Below are 14932 nucleotides of genomic sequence, written 5' to 3' on the forward strand. Positions count from 1 at the left end.
CGGTCAAAACAAACACAATATGTTAACATACAAAGATATTTAGGTAAATGAAAATCAATGCACTTTGTGTCAGCACCACTCTTTATTGCTTACCTCGGACATTTTAAATACACTCTACTTCAGCATTAACAACTTTCGCTCTTGTCTGGGAATCATAATGATGTTCTTGGCTCACTGCCCTTGCAGACTCTAATCTTCACAGCTATGGCCACTTAGTCCCCATCTGGAGGTTCAGGCTTATTCTGAATTTTGGAACTGATCTTGTCCCTAGGCTGGGCATACAAGCTATCCTAGCCAAAAGCTAACTAATCTACTATCTAGTTAGCCTTCCCGTTGGTTTCATTTTGACCTTGCAGTGTATTATCCAGATTTGGCCCATGTTCCCTCTGCCTCTGGTAATCAGGGCTCAGTCCTCTATGGCAGGACACTGAGAGGACCGGGTTTAGTCCCTAAGTAGTTTTCCTGCTTAAGGTCTGATTCCTGGAGGCCCTGCCATGACTACACTATCTCTTTCGTAGCAAAGTTATTTCTGAAGTCTATTTGTCATGCTGTGGCCCCAAGGACAACTTGTGAGCCTTTCAGATGCCACTAGCTTGGCACAAAAAACTCCTTGAACTTCATTTATACGATGAATCTGAAATTTTGCAATATACAAGAGTTAGTGTTCCACTGGCTTGGATGTTTTCCCGTTGCCCACTACAAGCATTTCCTGAGTCATTAGCTCTAACCCACAGCGCTTAAGAATCACTTCATATACACTGCCTACAATCTGGCAATTTCATTATTTAGGGGGGATAGCAAAGAGATATTTTAATTACATCTTTGATTGAATTGTCATGCCAACATTCTCCACATACTTTCTCTTATACTTTGTCTTGTCCCTGCCACTTAAACATTTCCTTTCTTCTTAGTAAAATAAAATAGTCTTTATTGTACCCTACATCGCTATTTTGGAAAACATCTGATAAAAGCATGTTCAAATGATGAAACACATAGTTAGCAACTCAAAACTTTTAGATAATGGTACAGTGCCAGAAAGTGTAACCATCAGTTAAAACTGATCGTTATAAAGATGAGAAATGGGAGAAATAAAGTAATTCTACAATCCTCTGCAAGAGAAATACATGGTCTTAATGGCTGAGGCATCTTTCCAGCCCCCATCCATGTACATTTTTAAAAAAAAAAAACCAGGAAACAATAGAAAAAGCTTGAAAATTGATGGGAAACTAGAAATGAAGTCAATGATTCTTTTCATCAGTCATTTCCTTTAAAGTAGCATTTCCATAATCATGTAAGAATGTTCAGAGAAATAATAAAGTTAAGTTCCACTTCACTGAAATTTTGATTTATTAAGTTTAGGGTTGAAGCTAAAAAGTTGGTATGTTTAAAGAATCTCTAAAGAAATTCTGGTAATCTCTCACACTTGAGGCTATACATTGAGTAGCATCAGGATGCATGGGGTGTTCTTAAGAAAGTATGTATCAGTTTTCCTCAAGACGCTTCAGCTAATGTGCACATCACAGATGCAACTGCTAGCTGTCCAGTCGCCGAAAGTGATAAATCTGGAAAGCCTACTGATGTCTCCTCTTATGGATGGATGGTTATTCTGTCTGGCTAGTTATTGGCAGTGCTCACACGTACATGTCCAAGTTTTCTCAGACGGAGCCTTTACCTCATTCTGCATTAAAATGCACCATAAGTGCCTAATGTTTCATTCCTGCCAATATGTATCATTTTTCTTTTTATTTAAAAAGCACTTGTTTTTAGAATAATTCTTTATACTAGTATAAGCTGTATCAAATGAGTGTTAACAGTTCTTGGTAAATAGTTTTCATATTGAAGAGTATGAATGGTTTTCTGTTTTCATCAAAGACACAAAGTGTATGTAAAAAAGAAAGAAAGGGAGGGAGGAGATGGAAAGAAGAAGGGAGGGAGAGAGGGAAGAGGAAGATAGATTCAGGAATGGGGGAGGGAGGGAGAGGCAGCAGAGGAAGGAAGGAAAAGAAGGAAGGAGGCGGGGGAGCGAAAGATGGAGAAAGGCAGGGAGAAGGATGGAGGGAAAGAAGAAATTGGAGGAAAAGGAGGAGGAGGAGAAGTGAGAAGAGGAGGGAAAGGAAAAGACAGAATGCTCTTCACTTTCCAGATATGGAAGACTGTCTATGACATCTATGGACGTTGTTAAACGGCCAGGGCAGGACCAGTTCATGCAGATGGTACAGGAGGCTAAGTCATGGACACCCATTCAAAGTAGCGCAAGTTATAATTTATTCATCTAACTTTATCAGAGAAACTGAATATTCTGCAGGGAAAAGAAAAGTCCAATGCAGGAGAGCAGCCCAGAGGTGGTGTTTTGTTTTGTGTTTTCACTCTAGTCTTGCTAGCGTGGCTGTGGGAGTGCACATGCGTCCTCTCTGTAATCTGCAGCTACTCAGACTCATGATCCTAGAAATCACGTTAGCCATTGCTGTGGTTTGAGCACTCTCTCAATACACGTGTTCAAATTCTCCACACCAGATTGTATTAGAAGAGATGGCTTGGGGAAGGTGATTATGTCATGCATACTGAATTACTTACTTTCTAATTAACTAATTAATCCTTCCATAGAAGAAGACCAGAGAAGTCTCCTGCTCCTTGTATCATGGGCTGCAGTGAGGTGAAGGCTGTCTATAGGAGCCAGCCCCTCAGCAGATGCTAAGCCTTCTCCCAGATATATCCTGAACTTCCTAGACTCAAGAAGGATTGGAAATAAGTTGCTGTTGTTTCCAGATGCCCACTGTGTGGTATTTTTGGTAATGCAACCCAAAGAAACTTAGAAGTCATGTGGTGTTCCTTGATGACAATTTTAATAGATATTCTAATAAATATGATTTCTCTTCCTGTCTAGTAAGACTGACCATCTTGGGGTCCTTCGTGATAGTTCTGTGTTTCCTCTGCAGACAACTGCTTGCCTGACCCATCTCACAACCCAGCTCCAGAAACTTCACAGCACTTACCCCTTGTCACCTTGGGTAGTCAGAAGAAAATGAAAGTTCTGGCAATGTGTCTTTGAAAGAATAGCTGATGAATAAAACAATTTAATTGCTGACATCATTTTAAGAAACCAGAATAGCATCTTACCAGACGTCCTCAGCATCTTCATCACACTCGGCACCAAACTGGCAAATGTCACAGGTGGATGTCTCCTTCTGGCTGGTCTCTCCAGAACCTTCATGGACTGTGGGACAGAAAGCATACATAAGGCACATGCACGCAGGAGGACACAGTAATGCCAGTGCTGTGAAACTCTCTGTCAAAGCTGCTGCTTCCCAGGAGGTCACTTGCTACCAGACTCCAAGAAAATGGCATATTTCTCTCCTTTCTGCTCATTAAAAAATACCAATGCCACTGTGGTACTCACCAGACCAGAATGGATACTTCTGTCTTTTTCTATGTGACATAGCCACAAACAAGAGGGCATATAGGGGTTTTGAATACTGCTTGGCTAATAAATAGACTGCATGGAAGTTATTTCATTAAGAGAGACTTAGACTGGTCTGTGAATATTTATTAAACATATTTTGCATTTTCTTCTGTTTTTCTTTCTTTCCTTTTTCTTTTCTTTTTTTCTTTTGGTCTTTCAAGACAAGGTTTCTTGGATGTTGGCTGTCCTGGAACTCATTCTGTAGACTAGATTGGCCTAGACCTCAGAGATTCCCCTGCCTCTGCCTCAAGAGTTGTGGGATTAAAGGAATGTGTCACCATTGCCTGGCTACTTTGCACTTTTTATTCCCAAAATTCCATTTTTAATTCAAAGGATTGCAATTTTTAAAATATTTGGACTAGTAGTCTTATTAGATGCTTTCATTTCTCCTTTTTCTCCTTTTTGTACTTACAAAGAAAACATGTTGATTGTAAGTATTTAGAGAATAATTTTTAAGTTTCCTTCCCTCCCTCCCCCCTCTCACCCTCTGTCTCTCCTTCTCCCTCTCTCTCCCTCTTTCTCTCCTCTCCTCCTCTTCTCTCTCTCTCTTTCTCCCTCTCTCTCTCTTGTGTGTGCACATGCATGTGCGTGTGTGTGCGTGCATGTGCGTGTGCATGTACATGTGTGTGTGTGTGTGTGTGTGTGTATGTGTGTGTGCCTGTAGCAGCCAGCTGAGGGTATCAGATCACACGGAGCTAGAGTTACATGTGAGCAACCTGGTGTCAATGCTGAAAACTAAATTCTGTCTTCTGGAAAAACAAAAAGGACTGTTAGTTGTTGATCCATCTTTTCAGCCACAATTTTTTAATTTTACATAGTTATCTTAAGTTATGAACATAAAATGTATTTAAACTATTAAGATAGCTAGTGCTTAGTATTGATATTGGTTCATCTTCTTGACCATTTAAGTATGAACTTGGACACAAATTAGCAGCACAAAATAAGCATAAAATGATGTAGGATTAAAAGAACGCACTGTAGTAATTTGATTGCAAAGACTCAGCCACACCTCTGAGCTGATAGACTAGTGTATATTCAATGACAGCAGAAAAGTTGAAAGAGAAGGTAGCATTATTTAAAAAAAAAAAAAAACCGTGATCTAAGCTCTGCAAAGACAATCAGTTTCCATGGACAGGAGACACACTTTTCCCTAGTGTTCAGACACAAAACGGTTTTTAAAGAGCCGTTCTGTGAGACTTCACATGATTTCAACAGAGAAGTGGCATGACTACACAAACCTTTTTATAAAAAATAATTGATTAACATTCACTCTTAGCCGGTTACATCCAAACTTGTTTTCTATCGTTTCTTCTCATTTTCTCATCACTTCTTTGGCAGTGAATAACTTTTTAGTATTTACAGAAGTAACTGCCCTCCCTGATTTTAATTTATTGCTGTGAAGAGAAATGATTTGCTGAATAAACAAACATACACGTAGGTCCCAGCATGCCTATAGGAGAGTCCTGCTCTAGATCTCTGCCAGGGAATCTGGGAATGTACTTTTTCCAAAATAATCAAGGTTTTCTTGTGCTTGGTGCTGTATCGTATTCCTATGCTATCTTTCCATTCTTTCTGTGCCAAGTAGTCTTTACTTGTGTTTAAGTTATGAACGAAAGGGGTCACTTTACACGGCCAATGTATTGATGATACTGCATGTAACCTAGATGTCTTAGGGAAAAATTTCGCTCTGAGCTTCTGAGGAAGAAGGATTTAACCCTGATAAAAGCGATAGGACCACTCTAGTGCAGTGAGGCCATTAGAGTGGACCATGAGCACGGGAAAGAAGCTGAGGCCTTCCCTCAGGGAAGACGGGGAGCTGAGGTTGGTCTCTTTATTACTTTCTTATTATTAATGCAACACAGAAGCTGCTAATGGGAGTGAGCCTTTTAGTGTTAGCAGGATTAGCAGCTCCCAGGCTACAATTTCCCATCACTCAGGATGCATACCACAGTGAAGGGAGGGTGCTTAATGATGGGTGAAAGCACTTAGGGGCAGGGCCATTGTCTTCAGCAGCTGAGATTCTGGGTTAGGGATCTACTGGAAGAGATGGATGGGTAAATTTTGCCAACTCAGAAAGACTGGCCATGGCTTTCTGACCTGAAGCCACACTATACCCCATGAAAGGGCTATTTTGGTAGAAAAGCTATGTTTGGCATTTTTCTCACAAGGAGGAGTAACTCAGAATAATGTGTAGCAGTGTCCTGTCATGAAAAGCACAACAAATAAAATGCCATCACATAAAGTCATCCACAAGAAAAAGGAAAGAAAATATTTCCTTTCTACCCCAAATACCTGTTTCATCTTTGTAAAATATTAGCAATTAAATCAGCTCACTTCTAATTAATCCCATGAGTATGGGTTCTTAAGTAGGGTTGACCTCAGAAACTATGATAGATTTTATTTGTTTATTTATTTTCTTATCTTGGAGGTACTGAATTAATGGCATAATTGGAAGCTAAAATACACATATTATAAAAGCAAACAACAAAAACAAAGCCCCAAACCCAGGCCACCAAGTAAGATTCTGTCCGAGGCAAAACCCAGATGGCAACAGCAGTCCTAAGCACTTCCATTATCTGGTGCAGACTTCTGGCCCTGGAAACACACCAAGGCCATCTAGGGGTGCAATAAAAATGTAGAGTCTCACTTAATAGGGGTGGAGAGTGGCTTCATGTTCTTAATTTCTTACAGCCCCTGAAGATGGGGATGCAGTTCCACATACCACACTTTGAGGAGAATGAGCAGCACCACACATCATTTCAAGCCACAATGCATATAGCCTATTAGTGGGCGGTGAAGCTAAGTGGGCCAGAACCAACATCTTTACAGCTATGTAACAATCTACACTAGACTAGGAACCATCAGTGTGTCTTATTTAGCCAGAATAAGCTTTGCTCTTAACAGTGCTCTCGCCATACATATGTATTTAATAAGGGCTGAGAGATGAACTGTAATTTCTAATAAAGGTCACAGACGTACAAGCTTGTGAACCCCTAATTTTGCACCTGTTACAAGCTCAGGGGCTGTGCACTACGTGAAACTGTTTCCTCTTTGCCTGTTTTCTACATTGCCAGAAAAGCAGAGAAAGGATAAGTGTTTAATTCATTGTATCCATAGAACGATTGTATGGGAGCAAATTTATTTATCCCAAAGTCTTAACTATGCACTTACACTTTAAGCTCTTCATTTTACGCTGCCGAGTAGAATAATTATTTCGTTTTACTTAAAAGAAATGGGTTTTAACAAGTGGTTGAAGTGATTTAGAGGGGCAAGAGAGACTTAGCTCCTGAAAACACCGGGCATTCAATACTCTACTGTAGACTGAGAATCTACATATTCCACTTAGGGAAGGTCAGAAATGGAGAGCTGTGAGAATGGATTCAACCCTACAAATGTCCCTGCCCTGGCAGCTTCTCCCGGGGGCAGCTACATTCCTTCATCCTCACTCTGTTCTGGCTGGAAGCAGCTATCTACCCTGGTCCTATGTGCTGACATGGACCCAGAGCCCACTTCTCTGCCTACCTCACCATCACACCTCTGCTTACAGGGCTCTTAACCTGGGCAATGGATTAGTCAGACAACTTGTCAGTGTCCATTTTGCTGAGAAGGAGGCAGAAATGGACACTTGGCAACACACTCATATCCTAAGGCAAGTCTGTGAGTTTTTTAAAATGCATACGCAGTCACAGAGCCATGGACTCTCTCAGTACATTACCTGTGCTCCTTCCTCTGTGCCCACAATTCTTGCTACTACCTTGTTTGTATGTGGGCAAGTAGGAAAATCTGTTCTTTGTCACTGCAGCCCAGTTGTAACCATTCCAGAATATCATATTAATAAAATAAAAAAAAAAGAGAACATAGCATCTCTGGGTTGATCTTTCAATAATAATTTTGAAAGTCAGGTAGTTGGAGTTTATCTGAAATACAAATCCTTAGATGTTTACTATTCCTTTAAATACTATGTGACAGCTTATCTATCCATTCCCTTGTTGAAGGAGAGGCCAGCATTTGGAGCTATTAGCTAGGGACTCTTATTGGGCAGGAGTATAGCAGCTCTGGAGCTCAATGATAGACTGCATGATTAGCATGCATGAGGCTATGAGCTTCATACACACACACACACACACAGTGGGGGCATTGGGAGGAAGACAGAATGAGAGAAAGGAAAAAGTTAGCAATTAGAATTTGGCATTTATGAATAAAACATCTATACATAGTTTTAACTATTATTTGTGATCCTGCATGGTGTTTGTGTATGCGCACGTCTACATGTATGAAGACAGGTGTACTATACCATGGCTGCCTATGCATGTGCTCAAAAAAACCAATATGAGGCTTTGGCTCTTGCCTTCTGCCTTAGCCAGGCTTTCTTTGTGTTTGTTTTTCTACTGTTTGGCCCACACTTGCTGGCAGGTGAGGGTCCGGGCACTCTGTACCTATTTCTCATGTCCATCGTGACAACAGATGATTGTGTTCTTACATGGCCTATGGGTATTCGAACTTGTGTCCTCCTTCTTGCCCAGAAAGTAAGCTTTATTGGCTGAGCCACCTCCTGGGCCTGCAACCTTCCTGTGAACTACTTCACAGCAGCAGTTTTACTGACACAAGTTAAAACTCATTGTGGCTGATGGTGTTTCACTTTTATTCTCAAATTTGGGATGTGTTATAATATTTTGGATATGAACATTTGCTCAAATACTTATCTTGCGTTTTTTTTTCTCAGACTACCTTCTTATGGTATTTTCTTGTGGTGAGCAGAGTGTTTATTATGATGAAACCAACTTTCTCTTTTTATGACTTTTATTTTTCTGTCACATCTAGAAAGTCTTCTACTCAAAGGTTGTATCTGTCTCTGCTTTTTATAAATTTTAAAGTTTAGTTTTATGCCCAGGTTTGTGATCTACTTCAAAATGAGTTTTGTGTTTCATGTGACGACTGAGAACCTTGTTCCCCCAAGTGTGATTTTTCTCTTGATCTGTAAATGTGATAAAATGCATTAATTTTCACATGTTAAATCAACCTTACACTCTTGGGAAAAATCAAGCCCGATTTAGTATATTAACTTTTTAATATGTTGCTGGATTTCATTTTCAATTATGCTCAGCAATTTTTGTACCTGTTCTGCTTTATTGTAGCTCCACTTTTTCTTTTCTCGTGTTCTGCATGCTTGGCTCAGGGAATGCTCAGAATCTACACTGAGAAGGGACAGATGTGTAGGAAGAGGCTGTCTTTAGCCCAGGGCTTGTTGTTCGCCAGTACAGGTGTGCTGGAGTGACTTCTATTATACACTTGACCTTTTAAATTTTATTTTTTTGCATAATGGTATCTAATTTTCCTGTTGTATTTAGTTCTGCTGTTATTTTTATTATTTCCTTGGTGCTACATTCTTAAGATGCAATGCATTATTTTTTTCAAGATTTTTAAAACACCTTCCTATCTTCTAATAGGGGTGTTTAAGTCTAATAAATTTCGGAGAAAGTTTGTGTTAGCTGTACTCCACACATCTTGATAGCTCTGTATTTTCCTTAAAAGCATATATTGCTATGTATGCTTTGGCGTTTCTTCTCTAACCCATGGATTAATTACTATTTTGTTTCTTGAGTACAAAATACTTAAGCATTTCAAAGATTTCCTGCTTTATTTTTGATTTACTACCTTCAGTATTTTTTCATGGGTAGGCTGACCCTGACGTCGCCGAACTCTTTAAGATTTGCCGACAGTACACATTCTACATGGAAAACACTCTGGAAAAATCACACCTAGAGCAGATTTCATCATTTCTACTCACTATTTCTTTCTTATTTCATAATGAAAGGATTGTACGCTTCATGCCACAGCTGTCTGACCTGTAGCTCTATGATACCACAAATTGCCTTTTGACACTAGCTGGCATTGAAATGTGAGCATAATTGAGAAAGCACAACTGAATAGAAGTTGTGAAAAAGCCATCATGTGGATTTGTATTTTCTTGTTCTTTCTGTTTGTATAAAAAGATACATTATAAAATATGTACTGTTCTCTCAGCCAGTTCCAGAACAAGAAGATATATGGGACAGGGCCACAGCTGACCACAGCTAGAGAAAGAAGAAATATGCCATTGACACTGTAAGCTTCTGAGAGTCTGAAGTCATTTGTAACTGTAACTTTACCTAGGGAGAACAGACTAATAAATCACAGGCTGGTGTTATTAATAAATTTCAAAGAAACAAGCATTTTTTTTTTACTTCTCAAACTTCGCTTGTTTTCCTTATCTATACAATTCTAGCCCTAGTATTTTCCTCCTCATCTGCCTTTGTATGTTTTATCATTCCCTTAACATGCTCTACAATGGTTAGAACATGTTTCCTCTCTTGTACTTTAATTTTCCTCCAAGATCATATTAACTCTGCCAGTCAGTGTATAGCCTCCATTTTCCTCTATGCAGCTTTAGGTTATCATTTTGATCCACATATAATATATGTATTTTACATTAAGTATAACATCAGCATTAAAAATAACGTAAACACATCCAAGTAGAAACCTGTTCAAAGTGTGAAATAAAGAAAACGATCCCTTAAATTATCAGATAGCATCAAGAAAATAAAAGAAATTTTTGTGGTTGGAAATGTGTTCAAGCTCACCCAAACTATTATGAAGCTGAGAAAAAAAAGATCAAATTTTAGATACATTTTATGGAAATCCCAATATGATTACTTTTCAACACTTATAACAATGTTTTGCTTCATTCTGTTTGTTAGTCAGTAGGAACTTGATACTAAAGTAATTCTTGGCAGATGTTGAAGGATTTTCTTAAACATATATATTGTTAATGAAAAGTTTCATTCAGTGTATCTGTAATATCCAACATCATTTTGTTTCTAAAATTATAAAGAATTATTTTATTTTGGAGTAAGTTTTATAAATATAGAAGTTCTCGTCACAAAATAGCCAAAGTGAGTTTGCCCTCCAATTGTAGACTCCATTTACAGACTATGAAGACAGTTACGCAAAGTCTCCATTCATTCTTTAATTTCTACAACTTATTTTTTATTCTGTGGCTGGTTTACCTCTGAGACATTTCTCTCAAATGTGTGTGACTAGAATGTAACTATTAATGTGGTACATGGGTGCTGTTAACAGTTCCTAGAAGTTCAGAAACTTCTAAGTTGTTTTTTGAGGCACTTGGTTCATTTTTTTTTCCTGGAAACTCTGATATGAATTTTGAATAATAAAAAGGAAAGTATTCTTCACTTCTTAAGCTATGTGAGGCCTTTCATCACTTGTATAGCAACCTGCTACACATATTAAGGACAGGAGTAAGAGGAGAGGCTCTCTGATTGGCTATTGCAGAAGTCATATAGTGTAATTCTTTGTAGGTACTCATGTCTTACTTCAATATGTGCTCATGTTTTAGGGAGAAAATCTATTACTTTTATTTCCATTGAATTTAAAAACATAGAACCACATGCAATTTTAATTTATTTAAATACCCCAAACTAAAGATGGCTAAAATTATTCTCACAAAAAGCACTTTAATATTCTAAAGCAACCTTATGAGAATGACATCATATTTCTTTCAAGGGGGTCAGGTAGATTTCTTGTTGCTTTCTAGGCCTATAGAAGGTTATTTTCAGTGGGAGTTGGTTATAAGTTATTATTAGTCTTATTTAGAGAGAAAACAAGGTTGGACTCAGGGATGTCTCTCTTATCTTTTATCTCCCATTCTTAGATGTGGATATAGGGGATTGAAAAGAAGGAAGGGGAAATATAGAAATATATAGGGAATATAGAACAAAAAGTAGATTAGTTTATCTACTCCTCAACTTAAAGTCTCACTGTCACTCACAAGGTTATTTTTAATTCACTGGTATAAAATTATGTATATAGAAGCAAAATAAGTGTAATTTTAGATACAGTTGTATAGAATTGAAATGTAAGATTATTTTTCACATACATTAGATATATTTCTACTCTAATATGATGCATTGTACCCATATAACTCAACTATAATACAAGATTTACTTCCAATGCTTTGAAAATGCTATTGTAGGCAGTTTAGGATAAATAAATTATGCAGGTTAATTGTCAGTTGATCAAATGATGGTCATAACAGTTACTAGTCTATTTTTATTATTTTAGGTGTAACAGATAGATATGATCCTATAGAAAGATAAGGTATAATAGTTAGACAAGATCTTTAAAGACCTCAGAAACATACAGAATATGGTATTTAAAATGTTTTTATTGTCCAGATATAAGTGAGTGTATACCATTTGACTCTTTCTCCTTCTGGGTTAACTCACTCCTTATAATAATTTCTAGTTTAATCCATTTGTCCACAAATTTAGGGAATTCCTTGTTTACACTAGACCAAAGGGCATGTTCCAAGAAAGTCTTCACTTACCAGGAAAGTGGGACAGAGGGGAGGACATTCTATTGGGACTCTAAGTGAGAAAAGTGTAAGATAATGGAAAAATAGAAGGATCCAGAAGGTCCTAGAAACCTACAAGAAGAACATTATAATGGGCAGATTTGGGACCAGGGGTCCTGCACAAACTATGGCACCAGCTAAGGACAATACATGCAGTAAACTTCGAACCCCTACCCAAATCTAGCCAATGGAAAGGACATTCTCGACAGATGAGTGGAGAGTGGGGTCTGACTTTCACACATACTCTGGTGCCCCATATTTGGCCACGTCTCCTAGATGGGGAGGCCTGGTGGCTCTCAGAGGAAGGATAGCAGGCTACCAAGAAGAGACTTGATACCCTATGAACATATACAGGGGGAGAAGGTCCCCCTCAGTCACAGTCATAGGGGAGGGGAGTAGGGGCAAAGCGAGAGGGAGGGAGGAATGGGAGGATACAAGGGATGGGATAACTATTAAGATGTAATATGAATAAATTATATATATATACATATATATATGTTTTTATTATTTTAAAGATTCATTGACAATGAGACAGGTAAACTCCTGGCAACACCCAGCCTACCTCAAAGAGGATGGTGAGCATCAAAGAACCTCCTTAGGGAAATGGCTTTAAATGTGGCAAACAAGCCAAGGGGAAAAATGTTCTCGTTTCTACCACAGGCAGAATTCTGCCTAAAAGGAGCAAGCTTGGACACAGGCAAAGTCAACAGCCAAATTCTGCCAAGACAGAGTAAGCAAATTCCCAATAGTTCCTGCCTTGCAAATATGCCTGTCAGATATATTGGGCAGAAGGTTGGAGAACATGTTCCAATGTTTTAGAGAATTTTGGGTGACTGTTCAGGTAGCAAACTGTCTCTGTCATTTTCTCATTTGGAAGCTAATAACCTGCACTCCTGGTATACTCAGATAATCAATTTTATTCTTTCTCAAGTCTCTGATGGGGTTGAAGACCAGATAATTTAGTTTTACAATTAAGCTTAGTTGGTTGGGTGTTAAGATGTTTCTAGGTCTAGATAGATGTTTTAAGTTGATAATGATGAAATATGATAGATATTTATTTACATTCAGAATTTTAGATGCACCAAGATAAGAAATATGTTTTCTTTAAGGCTGTCAACTACAAATAGCCAAAACACTAAGAATGTAACAATTATATAATTCCTGATTGTGTCATAGTTCTTCTTGCTATAGGTAGTTTATTGTATATATGTGTAATAATATAAAGTTATATGTAAAAAATAAAAATGTTAAAAAAGTTCTATAGTAACATATTAAGAAAAAATTTAAAGGCTTAAAACGATGCCATTAACAGAATTTTAGTTTTCTACAAGCGAGAAAGTTTGTTAGAACTTGAAAAAGTTTCTTTAGTAATTACATAATTTATCTTCACAACAATGAAAACTAATTTTGGAGAGTAATAATACAGAGCTAATCTATTGAGATATATTTATATTTCTACTACAAATTTAAACTCAACTAATATAGCTCAGTCCTATCTGAGTTGACAGTAAGGACGATTACTTAAACAAGGCAAAAAGAAGAAACAAATAAAATCAAGAAAGAGGAGGAAGGAAGGAAAGCAAACAGTTTGATACAAGGCATAGCAGATTTCACTTAGAGCTACTTGCTATGCCAAACTTCATGAAATGATATTATATCAATTATATGGTAATTATAAGCAAAAATAGTCTTATTATTCAAAGTGTAATTAATACAAACCACACTATGAATATTCATATAAATGGATTTGAATTTTTCTTTAATGAATGTTGGAAAGATGAGAAATTCAGTTTTTTTTCAATAATTTATAAACATTGGTCTGGGGTGTTGTAGGGTATGGTGGTCAGCAAATTGTGCTAGGAAGAAACTGAAAATCTCAGAAGTTACTTGGTGTAAACAAGAAATGTAGGTGAGACTGGTACACAGAGTGGACAGACAATGAGGCGTGATGTAGATTATTTCAGGCCCAGACAAGGATTTCTGCCTGAGTGATCTGAAGCATCAGCTCATATTGAGAGGAAATGCAGCATAGAGAACTTCAAATCTTGCCATGATTATAGGAGTCATGTCTTAGAGAGGAGATTGGATTACGGAGAAGTTGAGTGTTGGTCACAGATAAAGGAACATATTTTCTGTAGAAAGAGGGAAGGTCAAGTTCATGGGGGAGGAACTGACACTGAAAATAGTAGATGAAACAGGTTTTGTTTGATAGAGATTGTGTCTGTACTGTCTCTGTCTAGAGTGATAATCAGTTAATATGATACAATCACAAGCCAAAGGTGTAAAATACTTCAAGAGAATGACTGTGACTAAAAGAAAGACTGATGTCTTTCTATGTCTTTTCTACAAATTTGTCTTACCAATGCATTTTCTTCTCTTTTTTAAAAAAATATTTTATTAATTTATTCATATTACATTTAAATTGTTATCCCATCCCTGTATCTTCCCATTCCTCCCTCCCTCCCATTCTCCCCTTACTCCCCTCCCCTAAGACTGTGACTGAGGGGGACCTCCTCCCTCTGTATATGCTCATAGGGTATCAAATCTCTTCTTGGTAGCCTGCTATCCTTCCTCTGAGTGCCACCAGGCCTCCTCATCCAGGGTGTAATAAATAAAGACATATGTTTATTAAAGCACACTTCTCTATGTTTTTAGCCCAGTATTTTGTGTTCATAGTATAAATGTATTTTCATAATGCACATTTATGAAGTAAAGACTAATTGCCACCTGCATTAGCTTTTACCTACGTAGTGTTTATTTTAGTAGAGCCATCATAATCTAGCAGAAATCTATGTATCATGCATATGCCTTATTTTCTAATTCTGTTACCATTGCATTACTTAAGATCTCTTCATTTTACCTACGTTTTAAAGTAACTTTCTATGGTGCTGATCTCCTTAGTCTTGAGCTTGTCTTTTTCCAATGTATAACCTATGTCCTTGCTGAAATGAAAATCTGATGATAGCACTCAAATCTGGAAACAACACACAATGGTCTACCTGTTTGACTACATTCGGGCCTAGAACTAGGAAAGTTAGGAGCATGTGCACAAATTATTTATC

At 37.7% G+C, this 14932-nt stretch overlaps 1 protein-coding gene across 1 annotated transcript in view; it reads right to left on the reverse strand.

Annotated features, from left to right (window-relative positions):
- The window catches only part of LOC127196261 (tomoregulin-2), a 156836-nt gene that overhangs the window by 119231 nt on the left and 22673 nt on the right, over nt 1-14932 (reverse strand). Inside the window, exon 2 of the mRNA XM_051153815.1 lies at nt 3118-3214. Within this exon, the coding sequence (XP_051009772.1) occupies nt 3118-3214 (97 nt within the window). The remainder of the gene's footprint in view (nt 1-3117; nt 3215-14932) is intronic.

This window comes from Acomys russatus, chromosome 12, assembly GCF_903995435.1.
Source record: "Acomys russatus chromosome 12, mAcoRus1.1, whole genome shotgun sequence".
In the NCBI taxonomy this organism is placed as follows: domain Eukaryota; kingdom Metazoa; phylum Chordata; class Mammalia; order Rodentia; family Muridae; genus Acomys; species Acomys russatus.